Source organism: Entelurus aequoreus, linkage group LG16, assembly GCF_033978785.1.
Source record: "Entelurus aequoreus isolate RoL-2023_Sb linkage group LG16, RoL_Eaeq_v1.1, whole genome shotgun sequence".
NCBI lineage: Eukaryota > Metazoa > Chordata > Actinopteri > Syngnathiformes > Syngnathidae > Entelurus > Entelurus aequoreus.
This window is the reverse complement of record NC_084746.1, coordinates 34638254-34653177: the sequence shown is the minus strand read 5'-3', so window position 1 is coordinate 34653177 and position 14924 is coordinate 34638254. Positions and strand designations below refer to the sequence as shown.

The window sequence follows — 14924 nt, the reverse complement described above, 5'->3', positions numbered from 1 at the left end:
TGACATGGACTTCATCAAGAACAAACACAGAACACGCCTCACTGATGCACATCTGCAAGACTCACTCAGAGTTGCAGTGTCAAGTTACACACCAGAGTACAACACACTAGTTAACAGCATGCAATGCCAGGCTTCCCACTAACTGACAAAGAAACAGATAACAGATTTGGTGTCCAGTTCAAAGTGTGACATGATTTAAAAATTTGAGAGTTTACTTTTGTATTTTACATGAGTTATTATTTGTACAAACATGGTGCAAAGTAATTCATGATTTGTTAAAAAATGTTAGTGGCTAGCTAGTTAAAAATGGGATATTGTGATTTCACAAGACTGTCTTAGAAGTCATTTGAAAATGTTCAATTTGAAAAATGTGCACTTAGAGAAAATATAAAAATAAAGTGTTGCATATTGATATTTATCTGTTTCTATATATATTTATTGTGAGAAATCATTAAGATGATCAGTGTTTCCACAAAGATAAATATCATTAATTATTAATAATAACAGAGTTAAAGGTAAATTGAGCAAATTGGCTACTTCTGGCAATTTATTTAAGTGTGTATCTAACTGGTAGCCCTTCGCATTAATCAGTACCCAAGAAGTAGCCCTTGGTTTCAAAAAGGTTGGTGACCCCTGATGTACAGTATGTGTATATGTATGTTTTTACAGTGAATGTATATGTACAGTATGTGTATACAGTATGCTTGTATAATGAGCGTGCGTGTGGATGTACAAACTTTGAGTGTGTAAATATGTACTGTATTTGTATATGTATGTGGGAGCGTAGGTACCTATGTATGTGTGTATGTGTGTATGTGAGTATATGTGAATTTGCATGGACAATACATTTGACTCCCAGTGTGTGCGGGAGCTAGAGTACGGCCCCAGCCTCCCCGAGAGCCCATCCCCCAAACAGTAGGTGTAGTGCCCAGGGAACCAGGGACCACCGCCCCCACGCAGCCAAGCCGGACAGTGACAGGAACCCCAGAGCCTGGCCCACCGCGCCGCCCACAAGGGCCAGCAGCAGGCCGCAGACAGACACACCCGGCAGAGGACAAGGCACGAGAAAAGCAGGGGGAAGCCAGACCCCAAGCCAGCGAGAGACCACACCCCCCACGGACAGAAAGGCGAGACCCCCCGCAACCGGACGGGAAGACCGCCCCCACCCCACCGGCAACCGGGCCCCCACGAGCCCACCCCCACCCCCGGAGAGCGCGGCGAGGCCAGCCCACGGCCACCCCTCCCAAGCCGGCCGCCACAGGACCACCCAGCACGGGGCCACGGGAACCACCCACCCCACCCGCAGGGACCCCAACGATGGAGATGGAACAACCAGCAACCGCCCCCGCTGAGCCCCCCCCCCCCTGAGGTAGGGGAAAATAAATAAATAAAATAAATAATAATAATAATAATAATAATATTAATAAAATATATTAAAAAATAAGAATAAATAAATAATTAAATCTATTTAAAAATAAAAAATTTAAAAAAAGAATTAAAAGAAGATCACAGACATGCTGACACACAAGGTCGCTACCCCAACAACTGGCCGACTCGCAGCACCCCGGAATACCCTGCAGCACCAAGCTACCCCAGTAGACGCAGGGACCAGACCCAGCAGGCCCCAACCAAGACGGGCACCCGGAAGGGACGGACGGTGGGACCAGGAGCTCCAGACACGCAGTCCGATTACAATTTAGATATCAGACCCAGGAGGGCTGAGGTCAAAGGTCAATAGTGGTAGTAGTAGGTACTGCTTCTTTTCTGACATTCTGCCCGGCAACAGTGATTTACTAATTGCTCTTAAAAACACCAGTAATTATTTGTCTAGATGTGTTTTACATTTTAGATTATTTTAAAAAAATGTTCAACATAGTTTTTTTTTACTGTAGGTCACATATATAGGACTTTTTGAATGTTCAACTCACATCTGGAGATGTAAATTATGAGATCGTATTTAACTTGTTTTTTAGGGTACTTTATATTAGGTTCATCTGTAGGTTTTTACATTCTTACCTCACATTTAATAGCACGTTTGGCCACAGATCTAGCTTTTTTTTAAATTTTATTTTATTTACATCTGCACATGTCTAAGATCCCATCCCTATTTTTTTTTTTTATATATATATGTACAATAAGATCATCTGTAAGTATTTATAATGTACTTCAGTTGTTGGATTTTCACATATGTTGATTTTTTTAGATGACACATTTATAATTATTAGGTCACATCTTGTGTTAACTTACATTTTGTGTAGATTGTTTTAAATTTATTTAATTTTCTAGGTCACAAATGTACGTTTTTATTTTATTTTAGGCCAAATCTTTAGGGTTTTAAAAATATATACCATTTAAGTTGTATAGACTAAATACATTTTTAACATTCTCTTGAGACTTTTTTTATTTTTATTTTTTTATGATCACAGATGTAGAGTAAATTTTAGGTCACATAAGTAGTTTATTTATGGTTTTGTTTCACAATTTATGGATTACATTTGTGGTTTCTTTACAAATATATATCATGTCTTTTTTCCCCAAACATTTTCTGTGGGTTTTATTTTTTACTTGATTAAATTTTTTGGATCACTATGTCGTTACTTTATTTCCAAATAAATCTGTAAGATTTGTTATTTTTAGGTTACATCTCTATTTTTATTTATTTATTTATACAAATTATAAGTTACATACTTTTGAAAAAATATATTATTTTATATAGGTGTAGATCTGTAGGTATTCATATATATTGTTTAATTAATTATATTTGTTACATCACATTTATAGCTTTGTTAAATGCAAAATGTATAATCTCAACGTCACGTGGGTGTTTTTACAACATTTTCTGCAGATTTTTAAAATGTATTAAAAAATTTTGATCACAAATGTAGTTGCTTTTTTAGATCACATCTGTAAGTTTTTATTTTAAGTACAATTTTTAAGTTTAAAAAAATATATATATAGGTCATTTTTAAGACTTTACATAGATTTAATTTGAATTATTTGTTTTATTTATCTATTTACTTACTTTTTTAGATAACTTATGCAGTTGCTTTTTTAGATCACATCTGTTAGATTTTTTAATCCTCCATCCATCCATCCATCTTTTTCCGCTTATCTGGGGTTGGGTCACGGGGGCAGCAGCCTAAGCAGGGAAGCCCAGACTTCCCTCTCCCCAGTCACTTCGTCCAGCTCCTCCCGGGGGATCCCGAGGCGTTCCCAGGCCAGCCGGGAGACATAGTCTTCCCAACGTGTCCTGGGTCTTCCCCGTGGCCTCCTACCGGTCGGACGTGCCCTAAACACCTCCCTAGGGAGGCGTTCGGGTGGCATCCTGACCAGATGCCCAAACCACCTCATCTGGCTCCTCTAGATGTGGAGGAGCAGCGGCTTTACTTTGAGCTCTTCCCGGATGGCAGAGCTTCTCACCCTATCTCTAAGGGAGAGCGCCGCCACCCGGCGGAGGAAACTCATTTCGGCCGCTTGTGCCCGTGATCTTGTTCTTTCGGTCATAACCCAAAGCTCATGACCATAGGTGAGGATGGGAATGTAGATCGACCGGTAAATTGAGAGCTTTGCCTTCCGGCTTAGCTCCTTCTTCACCACAACGGATCGATACAGCGTCCGCATTACTGAATACGCCGCACCGATCCGCCTTTCGATCTCACGATCCACTCTTCCCTCAGTCATGAATAAGACTCCGAGGTACTTGAACTCCTCCACTTGGGGCAGGGTCTCCTCCGCAACCCTGAGATGGCACTCGACCCTTTTCCGGGAGAGAACCATGGACTCGGACTTGGAGGTGCTGATTCTCATCCCAGTCGCTTCACACTCAGCTGCGAACCGATCCAGTGAGAGCTGAAGATCCTGGCTAGTTGAAGCCATCAGGAGCACATCATCTGCAAAAAGCAGAGACCTAATCCTGCAGCCACCAAACCAGATCCCCTCAACGCCTTGACTGCGCCTAGAAATGCCGTCCATAAAAGTTTTGAACAGAATCGGTGACAAAGGGCAGCCGTGGCGGAGTCCAACCCTCACTGGAAACGTGTCCGACTTACTGCCGGCAATGCAGACCAAGCTCTGGCACTGATCAAAAAATCTCCTCTCTGAGCTGCCACCTTACCGTGGTAGAGGAGTTTGTGTGTCCCAATGATCCTAGGAGCTATGTTGTCCGGGGGCTTTATGCCCCCTGGTAGGGTCTCCCAAGACAAACTGGTCCTAGGTGAGGGATCAGACAAAGAGCAGCTCGAAGACCTCCATGAAAAATAAAAGCAAAGGACCCAGATTTCCCTCGCCCGGACGCGGGTCACCGGGGCCCCCTTCTGGAGCCAGGCCCGGAGGTGGGGCACGATGGCGAGCGCCTGGTGGCCGGGCCTGTCCCCATGGGGCCCGGCCGGGCACAGCCCGAAGAGGCCATGTGGGTCCCCCCTCCAATGGGCTCACCACCCATAGCAGGGGTCATAGAGGTCGGGTGCGATGTGAGCTGGGCGGTAGCCGAAGGCAGGGCACTTGGCGGTCCGATACTCGGCTACAGAAGCTAGCTCTTGGGACGTGGAATGTCACCTTTCTGGGGGGGAAGGAGCCTGAGCTAGTGCGCGAGGTGGAGAAGTTCCGGCTAGATATAGTCGAACTCACTTCGAAGCACAGCAAGGGCTCTGGAACCAGTTCTCTCGAGAGGGACTGGACTCTCTTCCACTCTGGCGTTGCCGGCAGTGAGAGGCGACGGGCTGGGGTGGCAATTCTTGTTGCCCCCCGGCTCAAAGCCTGCACGATGGAGTTCAACCCGGTGGACGAGAGGGTAGCTTCCCTCCGCCTTCGGGTGGGGGACGGGTCCTGACTGTGGTTTGCGCTTACACGCCAAGCCGCAGCTCAGAGTACCCACCCTTTTTGGATTCACTCGAGGGAGTACTTGAGAGTGCTCCCCCGGGTGATTCCCTCGTTCTACTGGGGGACTTCAACGCTCATGTTGGCAACGACAGTGAAACCTGGAGAGGCGTGATTGGGTAGAATGGCCGCCCGGATCTGAACCCGAGCGGTGTTTTGTTATTGGACTTTTGTGCCCGTCACAAATTGTCCATAACGAACACCATGTTCAAACATAAGGGTGTCCATATGTGCACTTGGCACCAGGACACCCTAGGCCGCAGTTCCATGATCGACTTTGCAGTTGTGTCATCGGATTTGCGGCCTCATGTTTTGGACACTCGGGTGAAGAGAGGGGCGGCGCTTTCTACCGATCACCACCTGGTGGTGAGTTGGCTGCGATGGTGGGGGAGGATGCCGGACAGACCTGGCAGGCCCAAACGCATTGTGAGGGTTTGCTGGGAACGTCTGGCAGAGTCTCCTGTCAGAGAGAGTTTCAATTCCCACCTCCGGAAGAACTTTGAACATGTCACGAGGGAGGTGCTGGACATTGAGTCTGAATGGAACATGTTCCACACTTCTATTGTCGAGGCGGCTGATTGGAGCTGTGGCCGCAAGGTAGTTGGTGCCTGTCGTGGCGGTAATCCTAGAACCCGTTGGTGGACACCAGCGGTGAGGGATGCCATCAAGCTGAAGAAGGAGTCCTATCGGGTTCTTTTGGCTTATAGGACTCGTGAGGTAGCGGACAGGTACCGACAGGCCAAGCGGTGTGCGGCTTCAGCGGTCGCGGAGGCAAAAACTCGGACATGGGAGGAGTTCGGGGAAGCCATGGAAACCATTCGCCGCCTCAGGAAGGGGAAGCAGTGCACTATCAACACGTGTATGGTGAGGATGGTGTTCTGCTGACCTCGACTGCGGATGTTGTGGATCGGTGGAGGGAATACTTCGAAGACCTCCTCAATCCCACCAACACGTCTTCCTATGAGGAAGCAGTGCCATTTTTTAATCCTAATGTTTTTCAATTTGGGCCACATTTGTGCATTTTTTAAATCTTTAAGTCACATCTGTAGCCTTTTATTACATTTAAGATAACATCTGTTTTTTTGTGCATATTTCCCCCCTAAGATACAAATCATTAATGGTGCAGTGAGAATGAAGACGAATTGCCACGTGCAGCACGTAACCTTCATTTAGGGTAACTGGGCGTAATCAAGAAGAAGATGGCCGACGCATCTGTCAAGTGTCAACGTTGCCAATATGCGTAGCACTACAAGACCAACAAACATATGTCAGCATCTCTCAGCTTGAATCATCCTCAGAACTCGCAAGAACAATTGATAATTCACACTAAAGAATAATTTGATCACGCGGCGTCAGCTTTAATCTAAATGTAAATGAGCAGCACATGTGTGTAACCTCTAGAAGGTTGAGAAGGAGCGCGTAATAACGTGTTGAAGCAGTGACATGCCGATGTAAGTAAACATGAAGGGAAGGACATTAGCGTTCAGTGCACACTTACATGTGATTACATCGTGTGTGCCATCTATGCGCACAATAACAACGTACACGGCAAAAACAAAAAGCTAACTTCTGTATGTATTTTGAGGCGACATCAGCAAAATCCTGGAGAACAACTCCGTGAGCGCAAGTCAGAGTTCAAATCATGTTCGTTATGTTAGCCTATATTGACGTACATTGAGGGGCGGGGTTAACAGTGATTCATGATCAAATTAGTGCATTCTCAAGTTTCTGTCAGTCCTATAATCTTAAAGGGGTCATGTTATGATTTCCCCCCTACATTTAAAACACTTCCTAGGTTTGATCTGAGGATAGCTGGACAAAGATGTTAAGTACAGTTCATAAGTCTCCCATCTCTCATTCAAGCTAATATAGGCCAGGGCAATTATTTTGACTCGGGAGGCCAAATTTTGAGGAAAAAATGTGTCTGGGGGCCGGTATATCTATTTTTAAGAACACTCATACAAAACCTCACAATAATGTCTGATTGAATGCTAAAAACGTTATGAACAAACCGCCTTAAAAACAGAATGGAATTTTACATGAGTGGGACACCCAGAATTTCCATGAAAATAAAGAATGTGGGATTTACAATATTAACTATGAAGGATAAAACACTGAATATTGACAACATATGAACGTCACACCCCCTCTCGATCGACATATTTTAATCAGGCAAAACGCAACAAAAATGCAACAAACAAAGCGAAATATGAACGCGAAGAGTAAAAAAAACCCACCTACAATCTGATGTATAACTAAGCTTTCGAACATTGTTGTAAAAATCTCATTCCGCGTCTTTCCCTGACACCCACATTTGACACTCTGTGGAAACGTTCCCCACCCACACTGCTTGGTGCCTCTTCTGAGCTGCTGTGATTTAGATTACCATAGTAACTAATTAGATTACCATAGTAACTAATTAGATTACCATAGTAACTAGTACATCATGCAAAAGCGCAGATTCCAACCATTGAAATACTTTGTATAGTTCAGGACATACGATTATTTGAAAACATCACTGCACATCATAATGGCAGCTACAGTTTCCATCTTAAAGATCTAAAACAATTTGGGGGGAATGTCCGCTGGGGCAGATTGAAAAGCTCAACGGGCCGCATGCGGCACCGGGGCCTTAATTTGCCCAGGTCTGGTTTAATACATTGTCCTTATTATACCGAGGTCTGACTAGCTAAGATGTATGACAGAATATCTGAGATCGTGTGATCGTTGTCAACAGTCTCCAGCTAGTTTAATTCATTTGTTTTGGCTCCGCCCATCCCTGTGCAGTTATTGGACAGACATTTTCAAGACTCTTGTCGATTGGTGAAAAGATTGAACTGAATCCTTTGAAGAGTAATTGCACTTTTTGTTCACATTCATTATAAAACACAACACATGTCTTTTTTTTTAGGATTTTAAAATGATAAAAGATGTGGCTCACATGAATCAAAGCACTTCACATTGAAAAACCCATTATCTACATATAAGCTACATTCACACCAAGGACACAAAGGGAGTGACTATAGGTGGAAACTGGATTTGAACTAGGTGTGTATAATATATATGTGAAGAAATAGTGATTATTGAAGGACCGCAATAATGACATGTACGCTGTGGCGTATTTACGTACATGTTACCTACATTGCGCAAGTTGTTTTCGTAGGTGAGCTAATGCAGATCCACACTGATGTCTGTCTCCTCAACTTAACAGTAATAACAAAATTAGAACCTTCCCAAATACACTATATTGCCAAAAGTATTTGTCCACCCATCCCAATGATCAGAATCAGGTGTCCTAATCACTTGGCCCGGCCACAGGTGTATAAAATCAAGCACTTAGGCATGGAGACTGTTTCTACAAACATTTGTGAAAGAATGGGCCGCTCAGTGATTTCCAGCGTGGAACTGTCATAGGCCACCTGTGCAACAAATCCAGTGGTGAAATTTCCTTGCTCCTAAATATTCCAAAGTCAACTGTCTGCTTTATTATAAGAAAATGGAAGAGTTTGGGAACAACAGCAACTCAGCCACGAATTGGTAGGCTACGTAAACTGACAGAGAGGGGTCAGCGGATGCTGAAAGCGCATAGTGCAAAGAGGTCGTCGACTTTCTGCACAGTCAGTTACAACAGCGCTCCAAACTTCATGTGACCTTCCAATTAGCCCACGTACAGTACGCAGAGAGCTTCATTGAATGGGTTTCCATGGCCGAGCAGCTGCATCTAAGCCATACGCCACCAAGTCCAATGCAAAGTGTCAGATGCAGTGGTGTAAAGCATGTCGCCACTGGACTCTAGAGCAGTGGAGACGCATTCTCTGGAGTGATGAATCATGCTTTTCCATCTAGCAATCTAATGGACGAGTCTGGGTTTGGAGATTGCCAGGAGAACGGTACATTTCGGACTGCATTGTGCCGAATGTGAAATTTGGTGGAGGAGGAATTATGGTGTGGGGTTGTGTTTCAGGAGTTGGGCTTGGTCCCTTAGTTCCAGTGAAAGGAACTTTGAATGCTCCAGGATACCAAAACATTTTGGACAATTCCATGCTCCCAACCTTGTGGGAACAGTTTGGAGCGGGTGCTTCTTCTTCCAACATGACTGTGCACCAGTGCACAAAGCAAGGTCCATAAAGAAATGGATGACAGAGTCTGGTGTAGATGAACTTGACTGGCCTGCACAGAGTCCTGACCTGAACCCGATAGAACACCTTTGGGATGAATTAGAACAGAGACTGAGAGCCAGGCCTTCTCGACCAACATCAGAGTGTGACCTCACCAATGCGCTTTTGGAAGAATGGTCGAAAGTTCCTATAAACACTCCGCAACCTTGTGGACAGCCTTCCCAGCAGAGTTGAAGCTGTAATAGCTGCAAAAGGTGGACCGACATCATATTGAACCCTATGGGTTAGGAATATGATGGCACTTCAAGTTCATATGTGAGTCAAGGCAGGTGGCCAAATACTTTTGGCAATAAAGTGTTTGTGAAGAAATAGTGATTATTGAAGGATTGCAAATGACATGTACGCTGTGGCGTATTTACCTACATGTTACCTACATTGCGTAAGTTGTTTTCGTAAGTGAGCTAATGTAGATCCACACTGATGTCTGTGTTTCCTCAACTTAACAGTAATAAAAAGATTAGAACCTTCCCAAATGTACTATACTACACTATACTATCCATCCATACATTATGTTACTGGTATTTATTTTCAGGTAAATAAAAAATAAAAAAATTAAAAGGTGTGGTCACTTATTTTGCAAAGTAGTAACTGAAGTGACTTTCTTGTCCATTTACATAATCTGGTCAGCATCCTAAATGTTTTCACTTTATCGAACTGCGCATGCAAGTGACATCAAAGCCACATTGGGGCCTGTCCGCGTTGATACTTGAAATCTAAACAGTCAGCTGCAAAAATCTTATTTCCAAAAAATCTGATCTGGTCCACTTTTGAGTGCAGAGTAAACGTAGTCTGAAAGTCTGTTTTCTTCAAGCGTCCTGCCTGGCGTAAGTAGGCCAAAGCCGACACCCACAATCAAACTTCATATTCATGCCGGCTTTGAGGAGGCCGTCCTAGGCGTTGCTGATGATTTATTGATATTTTGGGTCCTCTACCGGGTGCAGTTAATGGAGCTGAACTGATGAAGTTGCAGTATGCAGTGTTGTTTGTCACACACACTTCTTCTACTGCCTCCAATTCCTTTGCACACATCTACCACATATTTACTGTGTCTCTCTGTGGGATTAGGAAACATTATACAGATGGAAAGCAGCCCACTTAATGGGGATCTATTTCCAGGAAGTTATGTCCACTGTAGTGAGAAACATTTGGAGAAGTAACTGTGAATGGTGATAGATAGCATGCTATCTCTCATAAACAATCACTATTTGCCTGAGAGGGAAATTGTTGAAAAAGTAGAACACTGGTAACCAATATGAATAGTAAGGGGTATGGAAGAGGAAATTTGCATACAGTAAACACTCTTCACTCTTGGCTGGTATTGGAATCACATATTTATCAAATATACAGGCAAATACTCCTCATCTGTTGGATGGCTGCTGTGGCGTGTTAAAGCAGTGCTGGAAGTCTAAAAGAATAGTTTGTAATTCCAGTAAATAATCATTCAAAAAGTTGAAAAAGAAAAAATGGAGTATATATTTTCACATTTTACTTTCATGAGAGAAACGGATTTGGGACCTTTAGATATACAGTACAGGCCAAAAGTTTGGACACACTTTCTCATTGAATGCATTTTCTTTATGTCCATGACTATTGTAGGTTGTCACTGAAGGCATCAAAACTATGAATAAACACATGTGGAGTTATGAACTTAACAAAAAAAGGTTTAAATAACTGAAAACATGTTTTATATACTAGTTTCTTCAAAATAGACACCCTTTGCTCTGATTACTGCTTTGCACACTCTTGGCATTCTCTCGATGAGCGTCAAAAGGTAGTCACCTGAAAGGGTTTTCACTTCACAGGTGTCATAGTTTTGATGCCTTCAGTGACAATCTACAATGTAAATAGTCTTGAAAATAAAGAAAATGCAGTGAAATGAGAGCGTGTGTCCAAACGTTTGGCCTGTACTGTATATATATATATATATATATATATATATATATATATATATATATATATATATATATATATATATATATATATATATATATGTCATGATCCGTTACCCGGATCATGGCATGATGTATGTTTTTGGTAATGTTTCTGTGTTAGTCTGTTTCCTGGGAGCACCCTCTTTCCCTGTTTACTGTTGGTTTCCATGGGCACTGATTCTCCTCACCTGTCTTAGTTTAGCAATTAGTGTTCTCGCCAGGTGTTTTGGTTAATCACTCCCCTTTATAGTGTGCGGTCACCCAGCAGTAGTTGCTGGGTCAATGTTTGCTGTAGGCAACATTTACGTCTCATGTTTTTTTTTTCTCATCGCTGTAGCAAAGTCTAGCTTTCCTCGTTTTTTCACCTTTGGTGACATTTTGGTTTTGTTCTGCTCCACGCTTGCTAGCGTCCTCAGTTTTGTATTTTTGTCTTGCCTTTAATTTATTAAAATAATACTTCATCTTAACTCCACGACACTCCTGCTTGTCTCCTACCTTGGAAGGAACACAACAATCGCAGCCATGCGTCAGAGACGTAACAGATTGACCCAGCCAGACGAAGTGTTCCTGTCCAACATGGACAAGCAAGACATCCTCCGGGAGCTCAGAGCGGACGTCCAGCCATGGGAGAGCGAAGACGAAGCGGAGCTGTCCGAAGAAGACCTTCCGGCCGGCGCTCTGGTGGCATGGGGGCAGCTGATGGCGAAGTTGACGGAAGCAGAGACCCGCTTCCTCCCCCACTCTCAAGCCACCCGGACATCGTCCACGCCACCCGGTAAGCGAAGGCTCGGGCAGTGGGCAGGCACAGAGGCACATGCGTATGAGGGTTGCGAAATGGACACTTTTCCCCCAACGTTGTCTGCCAGGCTCTTCCCGTGCGGCTTCTCCTTCCCTCAGACACCACCTGCTGGCAATTGTCCAGAAAGACGCCAGCGGCGCTCACGCACAAGGCCAGCTCCCAGGCTTCCTAGAGCCCACCCGCCCGTGCCCTCTGCTCCCGCCGAACCCGCACAAGCGCTCCCCCCACCAGCTCCATCTAGCATCCGGAATCTGCTTCCTGAGGGGGGGGCCAGTGCTGGTAGCGTGTCAGCGGGGCAAGCAGACCTCATTCCACTGAGGTTGCTGCCTGCCTCTCCTCCAGCGGGGGAGCTGTCTGCTTCGGCCCTACTTCCTGCTCCTTTGGCTCCTCCCACGCCTGCCACGCTGACGCCACCATCAACGCTGGTGGTCCTGCAAACACCATCCTCTCCACCTCCTGCTCCAGCTCTGCAAAGCACACGAGACCCTGCAGAGACCGACCCAGTAAAAAGGGCATTGAACCAACAGGAAAAACAACTTGGACAACAGGAGGAACAGTTTGGCGTTCTTGGGGCTTGCGTCAACGCCATGGCGGAACGCCAAGATGCTCGCCTTGATGCTTTGGAGAGACAGCTGGGAAGTATACTCACCGCGCTGCAGGTGATGATTCCCCCTACGGCCCACCTAGCAGTCCAGCTGAGACCTCCGCCCACGCCGACAGACGAGCCGCCTGCTCCGCCTATGGCTCCGCCCACGCCGGCAGACGAGCCGCCTGCTCCGCCTATGGCTCCGCCCACGCCGGCAGACGAGCCGCCTGCTCCGCCTCTGGCTCCGCCCACGCCGGCAGACGAGCCGCCTGCTCCGCCTCTGGCTCCGCCCACGCCGGCAGACGAGCCGCCTGCTCCGCCCACGCCGGCAGACGAGCCGCCTGCTCCGCCCACGCCGGCAGACGAGCCGCCTGCTCCGCCCACGCCGGCAGACAAGCCGCCTGCTCCGCCCGCGCCGACAGACGAGCCGCCTGCTCCGCCTGCTCCGCCTCTGGCTCCGCCCACGCCGGCAGACGAGCCGCCTGCTCCGCCCACGCCGGCAGACGAGCCGCCTGCTCCGCCCACGCCGGCAGACGAGCCGCCTGCTCCGCCTATGGCTCCGCCCACGCCGGCAGACGAGCCGCCTGCTCCGCCTATGGCTCCGCCCACGCCGGCAGACGAGCCGCCTGCTCCGCCTATGGCTCCGCCCACGCCGGCAGACGAGCCGCCTGCTCCGCCTCTGGCTCCGCCCACGCCGACAGACGAGCCTCCTGCTTCCATGGCGATGCCTCCTGCTTCCATGGCGACGCCTCCTGCTGCTTCCACGGCGACGCCTCCTGCTTCCACGGCGACGACGCTTCCTGTTTCCACGGCGATGACGCTTCCCGCGGCTTCCACACCTGCCTCGCCTACCACGCCTCCCACGGCTTCTACGCCTGCTTCGCCGACGACGTGCCCACCTCCTCATGTCAGGCGGGCCGCACCACGGCGCCGCCCACCTACTCGTGTCTGGCGGGCCACACCACGGCGCCGCCCACCTCCTCGTCTCTGGACTTTTTATGGACGCTTTTGGCGCCAACAGCAGCGACGCCCAGGACTTGGGTGTAGGACTGAAAGACTGCTGAGGTTCTGGCGTCAGTCTCGTCCGCCTCCTCAACGGCCACAGACATGGCCATTCCGAGGTCGCCCGCCTCGACAAAGGCGGCGACAATCTACTCGCCGCCGCCACCTGACTTGTCCCCGGTGGCTTCGGGGACACATGGCTGGGCGGCCCACCACCAAGACCTCCCTCCACCCTCCCGTGACTTTTGACTTATTCTGGAGGGTTTTTTTTTTTTTTTTTTTTTTTTTTTTAGGGGAGGGGTTTCTAGTTTGGGACGTCTGGGATCCGTCCCTTAAGGGGGGGGTTATGTCATGATCCGTTACCCGGATCATGGCATGATGTATGTTTTTGGTAATGTTTCTGTGTTAGTCTGTTTCCTGGGAGCACCCTCTTTCCCTGTTTACTGTTGGTTTCCATGGGCACTGATTCTCCTCACCTGTCTTAGTTTAGCAATTAGTGTTCTCGCCAGGTGTTTTGGTTAATCACTCCCCTTTATAGTGTGCGGTCACCCAGCAGTAGTTGCTGGGTCAATGTTTGCTGTAGGCAACATTTACGTCTCATGTTTTTTTTTTCTCATCGCTGTAGCAAAGTCTAGCTTTCCTCGTTTTTTCACCTTTGGTGACATTTTGGTTTTGTTCTGCTCCACGCTTGCTAGCGTCCTCAGTTTTGTATTTTTGTCTTGCCTTTAATTTATTAAAATAATACTTCATCTTAACTCCACGACACTCCTGCTTGTCTCCTACCTTGGAAGGAACACAACAATCGCAGCCATGCGTCAGAGACGTAACAATATATATATATATATATATATATATATATATATATATATATATACATATATATATATATATATATATATATATATATATACTATATATATATATATATATATTTTTTTTTTTTTTTTTCTCAAACAAACACTTAATATATAACTTAAAATAACAATTTAAATCAGTTTTGTTGTTGTTCCAGTTAAGATTTAAATCCAGCAGCCTCATTCTAATTCAACATTGCACGTGTAGTTTTCTCCTTTTAAGAAATTATGGGTTATTGTGGAAAAAAACAAAACATACACAAAATTGTATATGTTTAGGTCTAAAGTTGTGGATGTGGTGAAAGTAGGATTTTTTTTCATTGTTAAATGTGTTTTATGAGAGGACCATTAACCAACGTTTTAAATTATGCATTACCATCCATGTTGTTATCTATTATGAAACGAGTCAACGCCGTAATGGCCTCATCCCAACAACTTTGCACTTAATTTTTGGATAAATGTTGTATATTTTGTATTTTTTCCCAAATGAAGATTTTAGGTGTTTGTTTTTTTTCACAAAAAGTACAAAAAACTATAAAGAATTAAAAACGTTATATTTTGGGTAGGTCTGAAGTTGTTGAAAATATTAAAAATGTTGAATAAAGGAAAAAAATATATATACATACTGTATATATATATATATATATATATATATATATATATATATATATATACACACACACACACACACATCTTTTT

General features: G+C 45.5%; 1 protein-coding gene across 1 annotated transcript in view; it reads right to left on the bottom strand.

Annotated features, from left to right (window-relative positions):
• The window catches only part of LOC133631341 (opsin-5-like), a 54918-nt gene extending 43053 nt beyond the window's left edge, over positions 1 to 11865 (bottom strand). The window contains exon 1 of the mRNA XM_062023526.1: positions 11480 to 11865. Within this exon, the coding sequence (XP_061879510.1) occupies positions 11480 to 11800 (321 nt within the window). The 5' untranslated portion in view covers positions 11801 to 11865. The remainder of the gene's footprint in view (positions 1 to 11479) is intronic.
• Between the last annotated feature and the right edge of the window lie 3059 nt (positions 11866 to 14924).